Genomic DNA, 17,199 nt, shown 5'->3' with positions numbered 1-17,199 from the left:
TCTGTAGAAGGGTGAAGAAATCAAAGAACACAATTAATCCACAGGACTAATGGACCACATGAAATTCAGCCTCCATGACCCTGAAACCAGAAGAACTAGATGGTGCCAGTTACATTTCCAACTGCTCTGAAAAGGGTCACATTAGGAGGTCCTGGATCGAGGGGAAGAAAGATGTGAAAGAAAATATAAAATCACATGCAAAAAAGCTATGCTGAGTGGTCAGATGGAACTGGGTCCAACCCCTAGACGATGACCCATAGGCACCTTTCAGGCCTGAACTGACCTCCTTGGCTCAATTTCCCGCCCCAAAATAGGTAAATCTATAATATAACCATAGTAGTAGAGGAGGGTGTACTTTGAAAACAAGCAGCCATTTGATATCACATGGGTAACACTGACCAAGGACAAAGTCCAAAAACAGAAAGCGTTAGGAGAGCAGGAGGAATGGAAAAGGGAAGTACGGGAAGGTGGGATGAAGGATGTACATGGTAGAGCTGCAGTCAAGAACATGAAACAAAATGTGCAAGAACTGCTAATGGAAACTGATCTGCTACATCTATCTTCAACTAAATAGCAACAAAGTTACAAAAAGAAAGAACACCCTACTCTGACAGGAATGAGGTCTCATGAACTGAAATTGACTTGATTACAAGTGTTTGTTTCTCATTTGTTTTCTCAATAAAATTGCTATGATTACAAACCTGTTGATAAATATAACAAATTTAAAATAATGCCCAATTCAAAAAGGAAGGAGTTATGGTTATTAATATCCCTTTATGATTAGGATACTAAAAGTCATAAATGTTAACCTCAGTTTTTAATCCAAACCTTCCAATCTCAGAGTCAAACCACTACCACACAGCTTCTCTACAACCTTTAGAAATATTGGGCAGTAAATTATAAAGAGCCCTAAGCCCCTACCTGGCTGGACAGTGAACAGAATAGACATGATCACTTGTGAGGTCCTTTCAGCCTTAATAATCTGTGATTTTATGTTGTTGTTTTATGTTTGACAAATGCAACTCATCTGTGCCTGTAGGACAGAGTAGAATCCCCACATAGAATTCTGTCGGCTCAAATCTTTATGGAAGCAGGTTCTTTAGTCTGGTCTTCTACAGAGCCATGGGATGGGTGTAAACCACCAATGTTTTGGTGTTCACATTCAAGAATTTAACCATTTGGCCACCAGGCCTTCTGCGATTATATAGTTTCTTTTCTTTTTTTTTTAAACGAGTAAAGTGTCTAACAATCCAGAAGATAGTAAGTTAATGGCTGAAATGTCTAGAGTTCTATTGCTGTATGGTCTTTCTATAGTTTGGAACTTTTCTCTTTATAACCATTTCCCAGAGCCATTTGTTCTAACTACATTTTCCATTAAAGCTTCTTTACTATTATTGAAGTTTTAAACATGAGCTCCAAGGAAAACTACAAAGCTTTAAAGCCAGACATTTACAAACTTGAGTCATTTTTCTTCCATTTAGCTGCTGCATGACTTGAACAAGTTAGTTAACCTCCTCTGAGGATCACCTCTATCAAGCTCCTACAGTTTATAATTTTCTGGACACGGCATCTTTCTTATTACAAAGCTATCCTAACAACAGTCTTCTATATGTATCTGCCACAATGTCCTTTTTTCCAATGCAATCATTGATTAGTTCATATATCCTCTGATCAATCACTTTATTGTATTCATTTATTTTAGCACCTTGAAAATGGGACTAAGGAATTGTCGGTTTTGCTGGTCTCTTAAATGGAACTTATGTGTGCTCATAATTTATTTCCCTTGGCTAAGGGACCATAATACACCAATAGGGGCAGAAAAAAAGAATAAATAGAGCTGAAGCAAAGAGAGAGGCACAGAGCCAAATGTCAAAACATCTTATTCCATGGCTCCTGAGTACTTCAGAAGCCAGAGTACATTTCTACACTTGATGGAGCTCTAGTAAAGTTCCTCCTACTTATAACCAAGTGCCCGAGCTTACCCAGCAATTCAGGATCAGCTTCCTCATCCGTAGGTCAAGGAAAAGAAACTATTCCTTGCAGATAATTACTAAAAGTTCACTAGGTATTACTTCACTCGGAGCCTGACACATAGTAAAATTTCCAGAAAGAGTAAGAGCTATTCTTTGCAAAAGTGAGCTTACTTATCATATTGATTACTGCTTTATTGTTAAGAATTATATCACACGCATTTATTTTATTTAATGTACATTTATAATCATATACCATGCACCAACACTATGCTTGGAATGAGCTGTATTATCAACCTTGTTAGTTCATATTAAGTCAATTCCGACTTAAAGAGACCTCATTTGACAAGCTAGAACTATTTCATAAGGTTTTCAAGCCTGTAGTCTCTGGGCCTTCCTTCTTTGGAGCCACTGGATGAGTTGATACGACTATTAACATATAGAATTTACCATTGGGGAAGATAACTGAGCAAGAAAGAACGCTATGCAAACCAGTAATGTCAATAGAAGGAAATCAACTGGAGCTGGCATTTTACTTCCTCCAGCTCCCAAGGCTGATGCTATAAGGCAGAAGTCAGACATGCCTCCACCCTCCAGCCCTTTTGATCCTGTCCTAACACCAAACACCCCTCCTATGTCATTCTACTTCCATGGCTGGGTTCAATCATTTATTGCAATGACCACACAGACCTCACAGACAATATTCTTGATTAAAGTGTTTACTAACATGTTACAATTCAGGTGAGAAATGCTCAGGATACAGGTGTTCACTCAGGACAGCCTCTTTTCTGCCTTGTAAGATAGGCCTCTCTCTGGCCTTCAGCCTTTTGGCCTGGTCTGTTTTATTAGACAATATTACAAAGCTCTTTTAGGGCTGCTAATAAAGGCCCAAAGCACATACCACTCTGCTCTAAGCCTCAACCTGAAGACATTCAGCTCCAGCTCTGTTATTCAGCAAACCCAGCTCCACCAATTAAGTGCCTACAGGCACCCACTCCAGAAGCACTCAGCTTTTGTTGCCCAGCGGGCTGGGACGTCCACAGCTCTGTCTCGGGTTCTATGATTTTTGCAGCTCCTCTGTCACTCCTCTGGCAGGAAAGCTGCCTCCTGAATCAGGGAAGCTGAATGAGAAAGGATCTCCACCTTCAAAGGATGCACTCCACTTTTGATTCTTCTCTCTCACAGGGAGTGAAGCTGCCCCTCCTGCTTCTGATATTTTTACCCAACAAGATGGCAATCAGAAATACTCCTGTTAACAACCACTCACAGCTGATCTGGTCATATCATCTAATCAGCATCTTCTCCTACCTTCTTACTCAGACAAAGGCAATGACGAAAAGAGCTATACTAAATGGGTCATTACCTGGTAAGTACGTTGTAATTACTATTAGGCGTGGCAGGTGTTAAAGCTGTTGGCTTACTAAAAAAAATAAGTAAAGAGAAATTACTTATCTAAGGACACCAGAAATAGTTTCACAGCATCATTCACATTCACATTAACCTTGAGAAATAGCCAACAGGACCATCAGAAGACATTAAAAAAAAACCACCTTTGCAAAGGCACGTAAGAATGAAATACCATCAAAGGTTTGAGGAACCTCAGAAAAGCTGGTGTGGTTGGACTATTAGGTGGAAAGGAAAGGAGTTGGAAATGTGATTGGAAAAGTTAGCAAAGGCAGAACAAGGAGATATAACAAGGGGTACATTCTTTTAAGGAGTGTACCAGGGAACACTTGCCATATACCAAATGCCACTCTACAGCATTGCACATCACTTGTCTACTTTCACTCTCATTCACTAGGTCTCCGTACTTTCCACGAGGGCAATGACAGTAACAGAAAGACCAAGCAGCTTGCCTACACAGTGCTACGTGCAAAGTCAGGTTTCGGAACCAAGCATTAGGGTCCATAATTGGCCCATGAAAGCGCTGTGCTGAATGTTCTTATTTTTGTGGCACCCTGGAGAGGGTTTTAGGGTGAAAAGTATCTTTATCATATTTGTCTTTCTTCCAAAATTAGGCTGCCCTTACTCATCTTTTTATCTTCAGTCTCTCTTTAGCCATAAATATTACAGGCTTGGGTTCTGGAGGGGAAAACAATTTAACATCCTGTCATCTTTGTAATACACCAGTAGTCGTCCCTTCTCTATTTGAACAGAGACTTGCCTGCAAAATGCATCATTTTAATAGATATGACTAAACTGTTCAAAAGAGCAGTTCTTTATTACTTCCTGTTTATAAACTCATTCTACTTTAACTTATATGGGAAAAAACCAAAACATTGGAGACTTTTTTTCCTGCTTCCTTACTTTGATGGTAAATGAAAATCATGAAGTTTTAGGGGACATTATTTGGTTCCCTTATTACAGCTATTCATCTTTCTTCTGGGGGTGGGGGAAGAAAGCTGGCTCTATTGAATGGAGATATTTCTGTGAAATCTTCCTCTGGTGACTCATAATCTAAAGCTGTTGAATCCAAGGAAGGCAGATTTAACCACAGTATTTAATCTTATGCAGACATTTATTGCATAGCTTTTTGTTTTGCCTTGTTTAATATAAACCACTGGAGAGATGTTTCATGGTTATGTCATTTCATAAAGCACGGTGTGAAGCAGAAAATGCTAGATAAGAAAAGGCCATTCCTCTTTAAGAATTCTGTCATAAAACCTGCATTCAAGAAAGGACTTAGAGTCTTAAACAATGACATTAATGTTTTACTATTAACAGTATAAAAAACAGTGGCAAATATGGGCAGTAGAGAGAGTAGTGGTGTGGAAGTTTACCTCAAGTCAGACAAACATGCTTTTTTGGTTATTTTTGTTTTGTTTGTTTGTTTGTTTGTTTTCAGTTCTGACTCTCAGTTGCTATGTTCCCTTGAGAAAATTATTTATCCTAAGTCTCAGGTTCCTCATCTCTAAAATGGGCATAAGAGTAATCTTTGTTTCATAAGGCTACTGTGAAGGTTAAATGATATGTTAAATGAAAAGCTCTTAAAACTGTGTCTGGAACATAATCCCTATTCATTAAACATTAGCTACTTTGTTGTAAGTAGGAATATAATTTCTTGAGGATCTCTGGTGATGTAGTGGTTATGTATTGGACTGTGATCTGAAAGATCAGAAGTTCAAAGCAATCTGCTGGAAAAAGATGGTGCTTTCTATTCCTATAAACAGCGACATTCTCAGAAACTCACAGGACGGGTCTATCCTGACCTACAGGGTTGCCATGAGAGAGCATTGACTTGATATCAATGAGCTTGTTTCTTTTGTTTTTTAGTATAAGGTATTGAAATCTACAAGTCTTATCTTTCAGGAGCTCTAAATATCTTATCTAAAAATATTTAACATAATCTTCAAACCAAAATGCAGGACTGTGGAGTCAATTTCAACTCATAGCTACCATAGAGCATGGCGCATCACTACTCCTTAAAGATTCTGAGGCTATAAATCCTTACAGGAGCAGACAGTCGCATCTGTCTCCCTTGGTGAGAATGGGGACGGGGGGGGGGGGGGGGGAGGGGTGGAACCACCAACGTTGGCATTAGCAGACCAACACTTAACTCACTGCACCACTGTGCTAGTTGGGGTACTTTAGAGAAACAAATCCACAGAAATTCATATGTGTAAGAGAGAGTTTTATATAAAGGTTAAGTGCACATCAAGAAAACATCCCAACCCGATGCTGCCCAAGCCCACAAGTCCAACATTAACCCATATGTCTGACACCAATCCGCAAAGTCCTCCTCCATCTCACAAAACACACACAATGATGCCGACTGCAGGAGGAAAGCAAAATCAGTGAACCTGTAAACATCTCAGGGCTGGCAGGGGTCTCCACACGGCTGCTCCAGCACCTATGGCTGCATCAGGGGTAGGTCCATTCGGCTTCTCCTTGGGGATGTCTTGCAGGAAGTGGGCCTTGCCAGCTGAAGCAGGGAACTGGCTAAAGCAGCTCCTGGTCCAACCATCACAAAGCAAGAGATCTAAGAACTAGAAAGGCAAGGCTCACCAAGCCATTTTTCTCTCCATCCTTCAATTAACCCCATATGTGTTTATCAACCAGGTTGGCACAATAAATAAACTACCTCAATCCACCCCTTGCTAATTTGGCACCTGTACATAATTCTTTAGCCACACGATTGCAATTAAGTAATGCCTACATCTTAATCCTAAAATCTTGTGAATATGTTCCCCCACCTATGAAAGTTTGTAAGCCAACTACTTCATGCCTTTATCCCCCCAATTTTGGGTATACAATTTATATATTGCCCACTTACATCAACCCAGTGCTCTGAGGAGACAATCATTTTCCGATATGAAGAATCTTCATTCCAGGTGGAACCTTGTGAAGTCCGCATCCATAAGCAAAATCAAATCCGGACAGGCCATCCATGAAGTCAGCAACAATATGTACCACTTAACAGGCTTAAAAATTTCCATCTGGTCATGTTCTGTTCAACTCAATGTGGGCTGCCTCACTCAGCTCCACAGGGTGCCCACTGGTTGGTTGCCTTGCCTTTAGACCATGGGCTCTCACCAATACTCAACAAGCCTAGCCCCTCTTGCTAGGTCATGAACTTTAGACTTTTTCCCCTGTAAACCAAGTCCACAGGTGTCAGTGTCGAAACTCAACCCATCTCTTTATTGCTGCATTTCTCCCACTTCCACTCAGCAAGTAGATCCAGGCGGTCACCTAGCAAGCATTTTACCCTGCTCTCAGGCTCCCTTTAATATTCAGTCCTAGAGTGGAGTTTTCATCATGTTTCCAGATTTTTTCCAGCTTCTGACAAAGACCATTGGTTCCTGAGTACTCCAAAGCACTGAGTGGAGCTTTTCTTTTCAAAGCTTTCTTTACAAGCATGGTCTAAACCCATCCGAGACCAAATTGTAATGGTTAAAAGCAAGTGGGCTTACAAACTTACTATTTTCATACTTCCCATATTTTTCTCAGAAAACAACTGAGTAAACAGTGTGGCTTTATCTGACCTCTGGCTAGACAAAGAAAAACCACCCTGAGGGAGAGATCAAACCAATACCTTCTATCAGTAACTACCTCAACCGCCATGGCTTCATTTAGTGTTATCTCCACTTTAGGGACAATTAGATTATTTGTTCAAGGTCACTTTTGAAAGTGAAGGCACGCTATAAAAAAAAAAAAAAGATAATTTACTACATGATGGCTGGCCAGCAAGCTACAACAAAATGACCGACAAGTAATGGTGTCTGAGAAGCAGGCACAACTGGATTCAGGCTCTTTGCTCTCCCAAGCCTTCCTCCAAATGGCTCCATTCTAAGCTCTGCGTCCCTCCTTGGTGCCTACTGATGAAGGTTAATATGTGTTGATATAGATGGCTGCCGATAGAATCAACACTTAATGTCACAGTAACCTTAGGCAACAGATGATATCTTCCTCCAATATCTGCAGTACTGGTTATAAATAAGAATTCTGTTTGGCATACTTAAGCTATATACTGTGCTTAATTCTATAAAGCAGTAGAAGGGGAGGGACACTTTGATTGAGAGATCCCACAGAGACTTGGGTTAAGAAAAGAGATTCCTAATGAAAAGTGTTCTGTTCATAGAAAAGGATGGGAAATTATGTTGAATTCACAAAACTCCAGTAAGTCTCATACTCATGAGAGTCTTTTTCAGAAACAAATTTTAGTACTTAATTTTTGCTATATTCTCCTTCACTTGTTAATTAAAAAAATTAACAAGTGAGCACTTAATATAATCTGGATTTTTTACTAGATGTTTAAGAAATGTGAAACAAGAGAAGAAAATAAAAGGTCTTTCAACAGCAGTGTGTTGATTTCCAAGAATTTCCATACCATATCACCACAAATGTGCTGCCAGGCCTTGTCGAGTCAGTTCCAAATCATAGCAACCACATGTACAAGATGAGCCCTGTTCAGTCTAGTGCCTTCTTCACTATTATTCTTAGGTGTAATACAATTAAGGCAGCTACGGTGTCAGGCCATCACGGCCATGGGCTTCCTCTTTTACGCAAGCCCTGTTCTTTAGCAATCATTATGTCCTTCTCCAAGGACTGCTCTCTCCTGACAACGTGCCCAAAATACGTGCATTAAGTCGCTCCATCCTTTCCTCAAAGGAGCATTCTGGCTGTTCTTCCCAAGACAGATGTGTTGGTTCTTTTGAGAACCCATGGTACTTTCAATATTCTTCACCAAAACTTTAATTCAAATGCATCCATTCTTCTCTGTCTTCCTTATTCAATATCCAACTTTCACTTGCATATAAGGCGATTGAAAATACTATGGCTTGGTTCACATGCACCTTAGTCCGCAAAGTAACACATTTGTTTTTCAACACTCGAAAGAGCGTTCGTGCAGCAGACTTAGCCAGTGTAATGTGCCCTTTTGCCCCCTGACTGCTGCTTCCAAGAGCACACTGCCTGTGGATCCAGGGAAGGCAAAGTCCTTGACAACCTCAATCTTTTTCCATTTATCATGGTGCTTCCTGTTGGTCCAGTTGTGAGGACTTTGGTTTCCTTGCCATCGAGCTGTACTCCAGAGTGAAGGCTAAAATCCTTGATCTTCCTTCCCCAGCAAGTGCGTCAAACCCTCCTCACTTTCAGCAAGCCAGGTTGTGTCATCTGCATATTGATGGTGCATTCTTCTTTAGACAATTCAGCCTTTCTGATTATTTATGCAGCACAGCTTGACTGAATAAATATGGTAAGAGGATACAATGCTGACACACACACTTATTTTCTAATTTTGAACCATCCAGTACTCTCTTTTTCTGTTCATCTAATTGCCTCTTGCTCCATGCACAAGTTCCACATGCACACAATGTAGTGTTTGGATAGTCCCATTGTTCTTAAGACTATCTTTAGTTTGTTATGGTCCACACAGTCAAAGGCCTTAGCATAGTCATTAAAACACCAGTAAACGTTTTTCTTTTATTCTCTGCTGTCAGCCAAGGTCCATCGGCTACCAGCAATACGATCCCTTGTTCCATGGCCTCTTCTGAATCCAGCCCAACCTCTGGTAGCTGCCTGTGAATGTGCTGCTATAAGCGTTGGTGATAATACTCAATAAAATTTTACTTGAATGTGATATTAATGTAAGGTGACACTCCCGATTTTTAACAATTTATCCTGTGTCCCGCAGTGTTTTAAAAAGGTCCCATTTTTTGAGAGAACGCATGACAAGCTGGGGAATGGCGGGAGAACGGGAAGGGAATAATGCGGTTTTGGGCTACAATGTGGCTATTTTGCCAGGATATGAGTTTTATATTATTTTTGTTAATTTTATAATGTTAAACTTTAATAATAACAAATAATTGTTGAGAACTGACTATCGAGAACTGCATATCAAAGTTCGCATTGGTGATCAGTTGTTAGAATTTGACCACCATTGTTTGGACTTAATGAACAATTGCATTTTTTGGCATTGGCGACCACGAAAACATTTTGTAACTCTCTCTCAGACGATACACATTGTACTGCATGCGATGTCAACAAATCAGCGATTCAGATAATTTAGGTAAGTAATATTTATTTATTTCATAAATACATATATTTTCTTGAATTTAGGAGGCAGTACTCATAATATTTATATTTTATGCTGGTGGCAAAAAGTCTAGTGCTGGCCTTGAAAGTGACACTTATGACTTACATTACAGCATATTCAGAGGAAAAATAATACAAGTTAGTATTGCTATTATTTAGAAAGTAATATAGGATTAAAATTAAATTTTTAAAAATATAGTTACTTTATAACAATTAAGTTAATTTAATTTATAAACTAATAATAAAATATGTTTATGTAATTGTGTACCTACTTGCTGTGTTTTTAAGCAATATGTATATAATAATTTATAATATAATTTTAAATTATTTTTTTAGATTTTTAACATAATGAGTAAGAAAAAAGGCTGCAAATTCAATGATGATCTAAGAAGTGAATTTCTTTTTATTAAAAAAAACAAAAGCGATTACATGGGAAAATGTGAGAAATGTACTGGTGAATTTTCTATTTCGCAAGGTGGGAAAAATGATATTTCAAAGCACTTGGAGACACAGAAACATAAAAGATATTTAAATACTGCTTCATCTTCCTCCAAAATACAGGATTTTTTTCTGAAAACAAATTATGGAGATGAAGAAAATAAATTAGCCTTAGCAGAAGGACTTTTTTCTTTTTATGCTATTAATCATAATCATTCCTTCAGATCTATGGATTGTACATCACAAATTGTCAAAAGTTAATCAACAAAATATTTGTCTGCGCTAGAACAAAATCCGAGGCAATTGTGTGTAATGTGCTTTCCCCATATGCATTTTCAGAATTAAACAAAAATGCAGAAAAAAATAATTTTATATCCATATATTCTGATGCATCTAATCATAAGGATATAAAGTTATTTCCATCCATTATTAGATTTTTTTGATTCAGAAACTGGAATAAAAATTAGAATTTTAGATTTCGTTTCTGTGTCCAGTGAAACTTCTGAAATAATTTTCAGTTCCATTAGTAATATTTTGGGGAAAAAACAATTTTAAATATACAATGATTGCATATTGTGCAGACAACACAAATGCAAATTTTGGAGGAAAAGCGAGAAGAGGAACAAATAATATTTTTAATAAATTAAACAAAAATCTTAATCAAAACATTATTGGTGTTGGTTGTGCAGCACACATAATACATAACGCCATTCAAACAGCTGCTGATTTGTTGCCCGTAGATGTGGAAAATATTGTTATTAAAATATATTCTTTTTTCTATATATACACTATGTGCGTTGAAATGCTTAAAGACTTTTGTGAAACGGCAGAAGACGAATATCAGAAAATACTTGGATACAGTAAAACGCGCTGGTTAGCTCTTTTGCTAGCTGTCGAAAGAATTTTGAAAATATATGGTCCTTTGAAATCCTACTTTCTATCACAGGATAAATGTCCTAGAATTTATAAGAGTTTTTTGACAAAGAATCCTCAAAAATTTGGCTAGAGTTTGTACACAAGCAAGCATCTCTTTTTCAAAATGTTATAAAACTTATTGAAGGTGACAAAATTTTGGTAATCAAAGTAGCAAATGAAGTTAATAATTTAAAATTTCAGTGTCAAAGTGGTTAGAAAATAATTTTCTTCCATTAATTATCTGTAATAGTATAAGCCAGCTGGAAGAACAAGGTGCAATAAATCATGCAGATATCATGAATCACGTTAAAAAGTTCTATGGTAACTGCATAGATTATTTAGAAGAGTGGACGGTACATTACAATGATATTGAACATTTTCATTGGGTTACATTAAAACAAGAACTTAATTGGAATAATTTCCAAAAATCACTTGATCATATTACTCAAAATTTCCCATATAGTAATATTTCTGAAAATGATCTTTTTAATGAGGTATCATTATTAAAAATATATTGATAAGGAAAAGGTTAAATCTTGGGTATTAGCAAAAATCACAATAGAGATCAAATGGTTAGAAATATTTCATCATTTTGAAACAAAACATGTTTCATACAATAATGAACTAATAGTTGTGGAATACGCGCTGTCCTTACCAGGAACTAATGCTGCGACTGAACGTGGTTTTTCTACGGTAAATAAAGTGTGGACATCAGAAAAATCACAATTAAGTGTTGAGACTTTGAAAGCCATTTTATGTGTGAAATATAATTTAACAAATTCTTGTGAAAAATTTCATGACCTTTCAAACAACAACAGCAATCTACTAAAAACATTCACTCCAATGAGAACTATGCTGAGGAATAAAATAAAACAATACATAATCTTCATGTATTATATTTGTAAATTGTAGTTATGGTGAAATTTATATATATATACATATATATATTACAATACTATTTTTACATTCTATGAAAATTTTTGTTGCTCCATATAGACCAAAATTTTAATCAAGACTCCCCCCCCAGTTCAATGGTGTCCCACTTTACCAATGTTCAAATCTGGTCACCTTATATTAATGACAATGTGTATTCTTTTGGGTCACATTTCTTTGGGGTGGGTATAAATATTGATCATCTGTGGCACAGATGTATAAATGCATTCATTCTCCATCAGGTTCATCATCAATTTCTTGAGCCTTCTTTTGGCTAACGCTCTCAGTGCAGCTTGAATTGCTTCCTTCAGCTCCATTGGCTCTTGCTCATAACACTACCTCCTGGAATGGTGGAATGTTGACTTCTTCTTTTGGGTACAGCGACTCTGTGTATTCTTTCCATTACTTGTGATGCTTCCTGCCTCATTCCGTATTTTTACCCAGAGCAACATTGAGGATTACAACTTCATGCTTGAAAATGTTCCTGAGTCCTTTCCGTTTAAGCATGCTGAGGGTGCTCTTTCTTTCGGGGTTTCTAACTCTAGGTCTCCACACATTTCATTACAATACTTTACTTTGATTTCTAGATCGGCCCTTTGAACGTTTCCGTTTAGCTTTTACTTTAATATTTCTCCCTGTGCCTTAGGTAATGCTTTCTCACATATACTTTGGCCTTTTCTTTCTTTCCTGTCTTTTTAATTATCTGTTGTTTTCTTTGTGTTTGCGGTTCTCCATGGCATCCCACAGCTCGCTCATTAGGTCTTCTGGCACTAGTGTTCGATGCAGTAAATCAGATCTTGAGATGGTCTCAAAATTTAAGTGGGCTAGACTTTAGCTCATTTTTGTGATCATGTTTTCATTGTCTTCAGCTTCAACCTGAACTTACATATAGCAATTGATGGTCTATTTCACTGGCTTACTTTATCTGCTGATGTAGTCTGCCTCTCCAGGGTTCTTCTCACTGCAGTCGCCACGGCCTTAGCACCCACACCGACAGACTCGTCCTTAGCTGCACTGTGATTTGTAGGTTAGCGCACCATCTCCCATCTCATGCATCCAGAGGTGGAGCAGACAGTCACTGTCCCCCAAGGACTCACTCTCTAATAGGGAAACATGGGGACACGTTCTAAAGATACAGAGGAGAGAGACAGCTCCTGTTGCATTACTGCCACCTTGGTGAGCCTGCATGAATGAATCTGTCATGAAACACCTGAGCGGAGGAGGGGCATGTCAGAGCCCTGCTTGGGCAGACTGAGGTTTCCCTTGCTGCTGTGGCCAGTGCTTCCGGAGTGCAGACGTTAATGAGTTAATGGGGGTGATGGAAAGTAACGCCATTTAGAAGCTATTCAAGTAGCCTTAACCACATCGAAAGTCTTTGGCACATCAAGCAATGTGTTCTGAATTGAGTCCACCATTAACTCATCTCTTTTTAGACCTGTGTTTGTTTTTCTACCTTTTACAAATGAGGTATCTGAAAAGGAATGGAAGGGATTTGCCCAAAATCACAGTGTAGACGTCTGGATTTGAAAAGGTGGCTTATGGACAACTGTTAAAAGGGAACTTAGGTTTAAGAGAAAGCAGAGACACGCGTGACCAAAAGGGCAAGATAGATCCTTTCATGAAAAATAGTCTCACCTCCGAGGAAGCGGTGAGGCAAGAAGTTAACAGCATCCAGACTAGGTCTGCCTGTAAATCCCAGCAGCGGCTCTCAACCTTCCTCCTGCGGCGACCCTTTTATACAGCTCATGTGGTGAACCCCAACATAAAATCACTTTTGTTGTTACTACATCACTGTCATGTTGCTACTGCTATGAATCGGGTGACCCCTGTAGGGTCGTTCAACTCCCAAAGGGGCCCTGACCCACAGCTGAGAACTGCCAAAAGGCCCTGCCTGCCTCTCCCTGGGTGAATAGAAACCTGGGCCCGCCCAGCAACAGCCCTTGCGTCCTTAGCGACCCAGACGGACCCGCTGCCTCCTTCGAACCCGCCCAGTGATTGGCGGGACGCCGGGCTCCCAAGCCCACGCCCCCAGCCCCGCAGGTTTGGCAAGTTTGGGTGTGTGGGTTCCAGGGTGAAGCGCGGACTGCAGGACTGGAGCTGCCTGGCTGGGGAAACGGCGCCTGAGCGGTAAGGCCACCAGCTGTTTTCGCCCAGGGAAAGTCAGAGCGGGATCTGAGAACCAGAGGGTTCCAGGCGGCTTCCCAGAGGTTGCACACCCCGCTGATGGGTTTGCTGAGACGCGGGGTTATGGGGAGGGACGCTGGTCTAGCTGTCAGACCAGGGACTGGAAACAGCTCTGCTGCCCACTCGCTGTAGCTTTCGCAATCTGTGAAGTGCACGTCTGCATTCGAAGGGCTGCTAAAGGCTCGCAATCTCTGAGATTCTCTGCAGCGGAATGGGCAGCTGTGGCCTCAATCACAGAACTTCGAAACTTCCCTAGACATCACACCTGTTCCAACACCCATCGCCCCTCAGGTAAGGAACTCGAGTTCCGATTCCTTGAATTGCTGCAGAAAGAGGGGACATGCAGCAAACGCCCCACGGCACTCCTAGAGCCACGTTATCTCATTAGCTTCACTCAACCCCTGAGAACAGAACGAGAATTATCCTGATTTCATACCTGAGGATATGGGCTGAGCACTGACAGCTGAATAAAGTCTTACAATATAGGAAAGTAGGAATAACTAAGCTCCCCGTCATTCGGCTCTAAAGACATCTCTGGTAGAATTCTCACTCATGCTACCTACTGAGTAAGTCACATGATTTCCTTATGTATGGTCTCTCAACTGTAAAATAAGAATTCCAATCATAAGTAAGAATGTCATATTGACCTACTTATAAAATGCCAAGTGCTTGTTCATGGTACCCTCATTGTTGTTGTTGGCATGGATGCTGCAGTTGTCTGGTGAAAAAATCACGAAGAATGATCTATTTTTTCCCCCATTCCCAAGAATTTCAAGAAGTTTCTTGTGAAAGGAACATGTCTTCGGTTTGGAAAACTCCCTATGGATCAGATGCCATGCCTGAGATGGTGGTGAAAATCATTGGAAGCAAACACTTTCGATACTTTGTGGAGTAAGTTTGCTATTTGAAAAATAACTGTGTTGTTTGAATAGTAATGAAATTTGGGGGTTTTTTTGTTCTTACATTTAAAACATACCGTTTATGGAATATTAAGTCATTAATATGTAAGAGTAGAAGTAAAATAATGTTGCTAACTTCCATGTGTACTGTTTTTCTGATGTTTTTCATCTTTATAATTCCCTATATTCCTTAATTACTAGAGTTGATTTTCCAAATAGATGGGAAATATGAACGTTGTGACATTTATAAATACAAATGGAATATTGCTGCTTTTTCTCATTCGGCTTGTAATGTAGTACACGTAGTAGTTTGTGTGGGGAGGGCTGTTAGTTCATTTGTTTTGAATAAAAGGAATGGGATTAATGATGCATCACACATTGTAAAATTTTCACTTATTCATATTCAATACCCCTCTAAGCTGGGCTTCTCATGCTTTAGTTACTTTAGCTGTTATTTCTTCCCTTTGGCGCTCATGGCCATGTTCAAGAGAGGACAGTCACATCTCTCTAAAATCCACTCGATGTGTGGTATAGCATACAGTTATCTCTTCCTTCCAGCTTTTGGTAGTTCACAAAAATGAGATAAGGTAGTATACCTGCTTTTCATTTAGTTGCATCCCATGCATTTCCTTCTCAAGTTATTTTGTTTGGTCTTTCCTCTGTTTCTAACAAGAAACCCACAGATGAAACCACTAGGTAAAAATGAAGGACCTTGCACTATTAAACAAAAGCACACAAACCAGCAGTTATTAAACCTAGGTATCATGAGAAACATCTGGGACGTCTGTAAAAATAAGGATTTTTGCAGTCCAACCCCAGAGATCTTGAATCAGATTATGGAAGATAAGGTTCATCGGAACTGCAGTTGCAAAAGTTGGAGAGAGGCAGGGATCCAAAGAGTGTCCTTTCAAACACATGAGGTAAGGCTTCCTAAAAAGATGGATGAGTGTCAGTGAAACCCATGGTTTCAAAGGGACTTTCTTTAAGACTTCCTCTGTCCGCTGTGAAATGATCTCTAGGCAATTTCACTGAAGGTGAGCAAGCTCAGAGGAGCCCGAGTCATCTCCGCCTTGTCATTTCGTTCTTGGGGTGGGGGGGGCGGTCAATGAAGAAGGCAGCCTGCTATTTACCTCTTCTTCTTTCCACAAGAGAAGGCTAAGGGAAGAGGGGATTGATTTAGGGATAATGGGGGCCGGTTACCTTCCTAATTTAGATTCCTGTGAGAAGAACCCATTGCTCCCAGAGAGAAATAAAAGAATAGGCGTTGATGAAAATACAAAGATTGTTGGGATATAGTTTGGTTTTCAGGACAGGCACTATTGAATATGCTACCAGGGATGTGCCTTTTTATTAAGGGGATTTGCTGGCTAGGCTTTTAGGGAAAATGTGTCCAGAAGTGAGAGTATTTGGTTAGAGGAAGAGAGGAGCTAAATAAGGATATGAGTTTAGCTTTTCCCTGTTCTCATGGAGATTTCTAGAGCCAGGTCTTTGTTCAATTTTATACTTAATTATAAAGCCGAGAGATGAAAAATTCAAATTAAAAATTAATTGCAGCCACAAATAAAAGAAACTGCAGTTGCTGAGTACCACTATTTCCCACGTATTGACTATTCCATTATCTGACATTCTGAATGTATGACACAGTCAAAAATCCACTATCCAATTAATTTGCTCATTGACAGTGTACGTGTAGCAGTGATGAACAGAGATGGGATCTGAATGTCACACTGGCTACATTTTGTTATGATCGTTAAAGGGTAGGTGCTCACTTGGCTCAGCCATGATTCTTAGTGGTTTGGCCATCATGAAATGCTATGCAATTTGGCAGTTATATAACAATATATTCATCCTCCATTTCATGATCTAATGTGATCATCCTCCATGTTTTGATTGACAACCTGCTCCGTAGAGCCTGATCACGTTGACTAATGAAGAGCGAGTGTAGCATGTAAGCTTTAGAAGGGCGCGTTGGTTTTCTCATTTGCATCATCCACCAACACAGACGCCAAAGCCAGTGCTACAGTCAACTAGCAATGTCTGCCACAGCACAGGAACAAGAACTGAGCTACGTAGCACAGGAGTCCTGTACCTGGGGTCCTCATAGAGCTTAATGGGTTGATTTTTAAGCATATTCTGCTTGCTGACATTGGAGGAACTAACCTTTCTCACCTCACATTCTGCATTTGTGAAATGGAAGTAAGATCTACATCTAGTACAGATGCTATGGGGCTCAAATACAAAAAAAAAGTACTTAAAACACGGTCCTAGTACCTCATACAATTCTGCTAATATTGTTAAATCATATATTTCCAAGGATTTAACACATA

General features: G+C 39.4%; 1 protein-coding gene across 1 annotated transcript in view; it reads left to right on the top strand.

Annotated features, from left to right (window-relative positions):
* Positions 1 to 14,769: 14,769 nt before the first annotated feature.
* The window catches only part of C1H1orf87 (chromosome 1 C1orf87 homolog), a 110,001-nt gene continuing 107,571 nt past the window's right edge, over positions 14,770 to 17,199 (top strand). Inside the window, exon 1 of the mRNA XM_075534599.1 lies at positions 14,770 to 14,864. Coding sequence (XP_075390714.1) covers positions 14,770 to 14,864 — 95 coding nt within the window. The remainder of the gene's footprint in view (positions 14,865 to 17,199) is intronic.

Source organism: Tenrec ecaudatus, chromosome 1 (assembly GCF_050624435.1).
Source record: "Tenrec ecaudatus isolate mTenEca1 chromosome 1, mTenEca1.hap1, whole genome shotgun sequence".
In the NCBI taxonomy this organism is placed as follows: Eukaryota; Metazoa; Chordata; class Mammalia; order Afrosoricida; family Tenrecidae; genus Tenrec; species Tenrec ecaudatus.
Note: the sequence above shows the minus strand (reverse complement) of the source record. Positions and strands in the feature narration are given on the sequence as shown.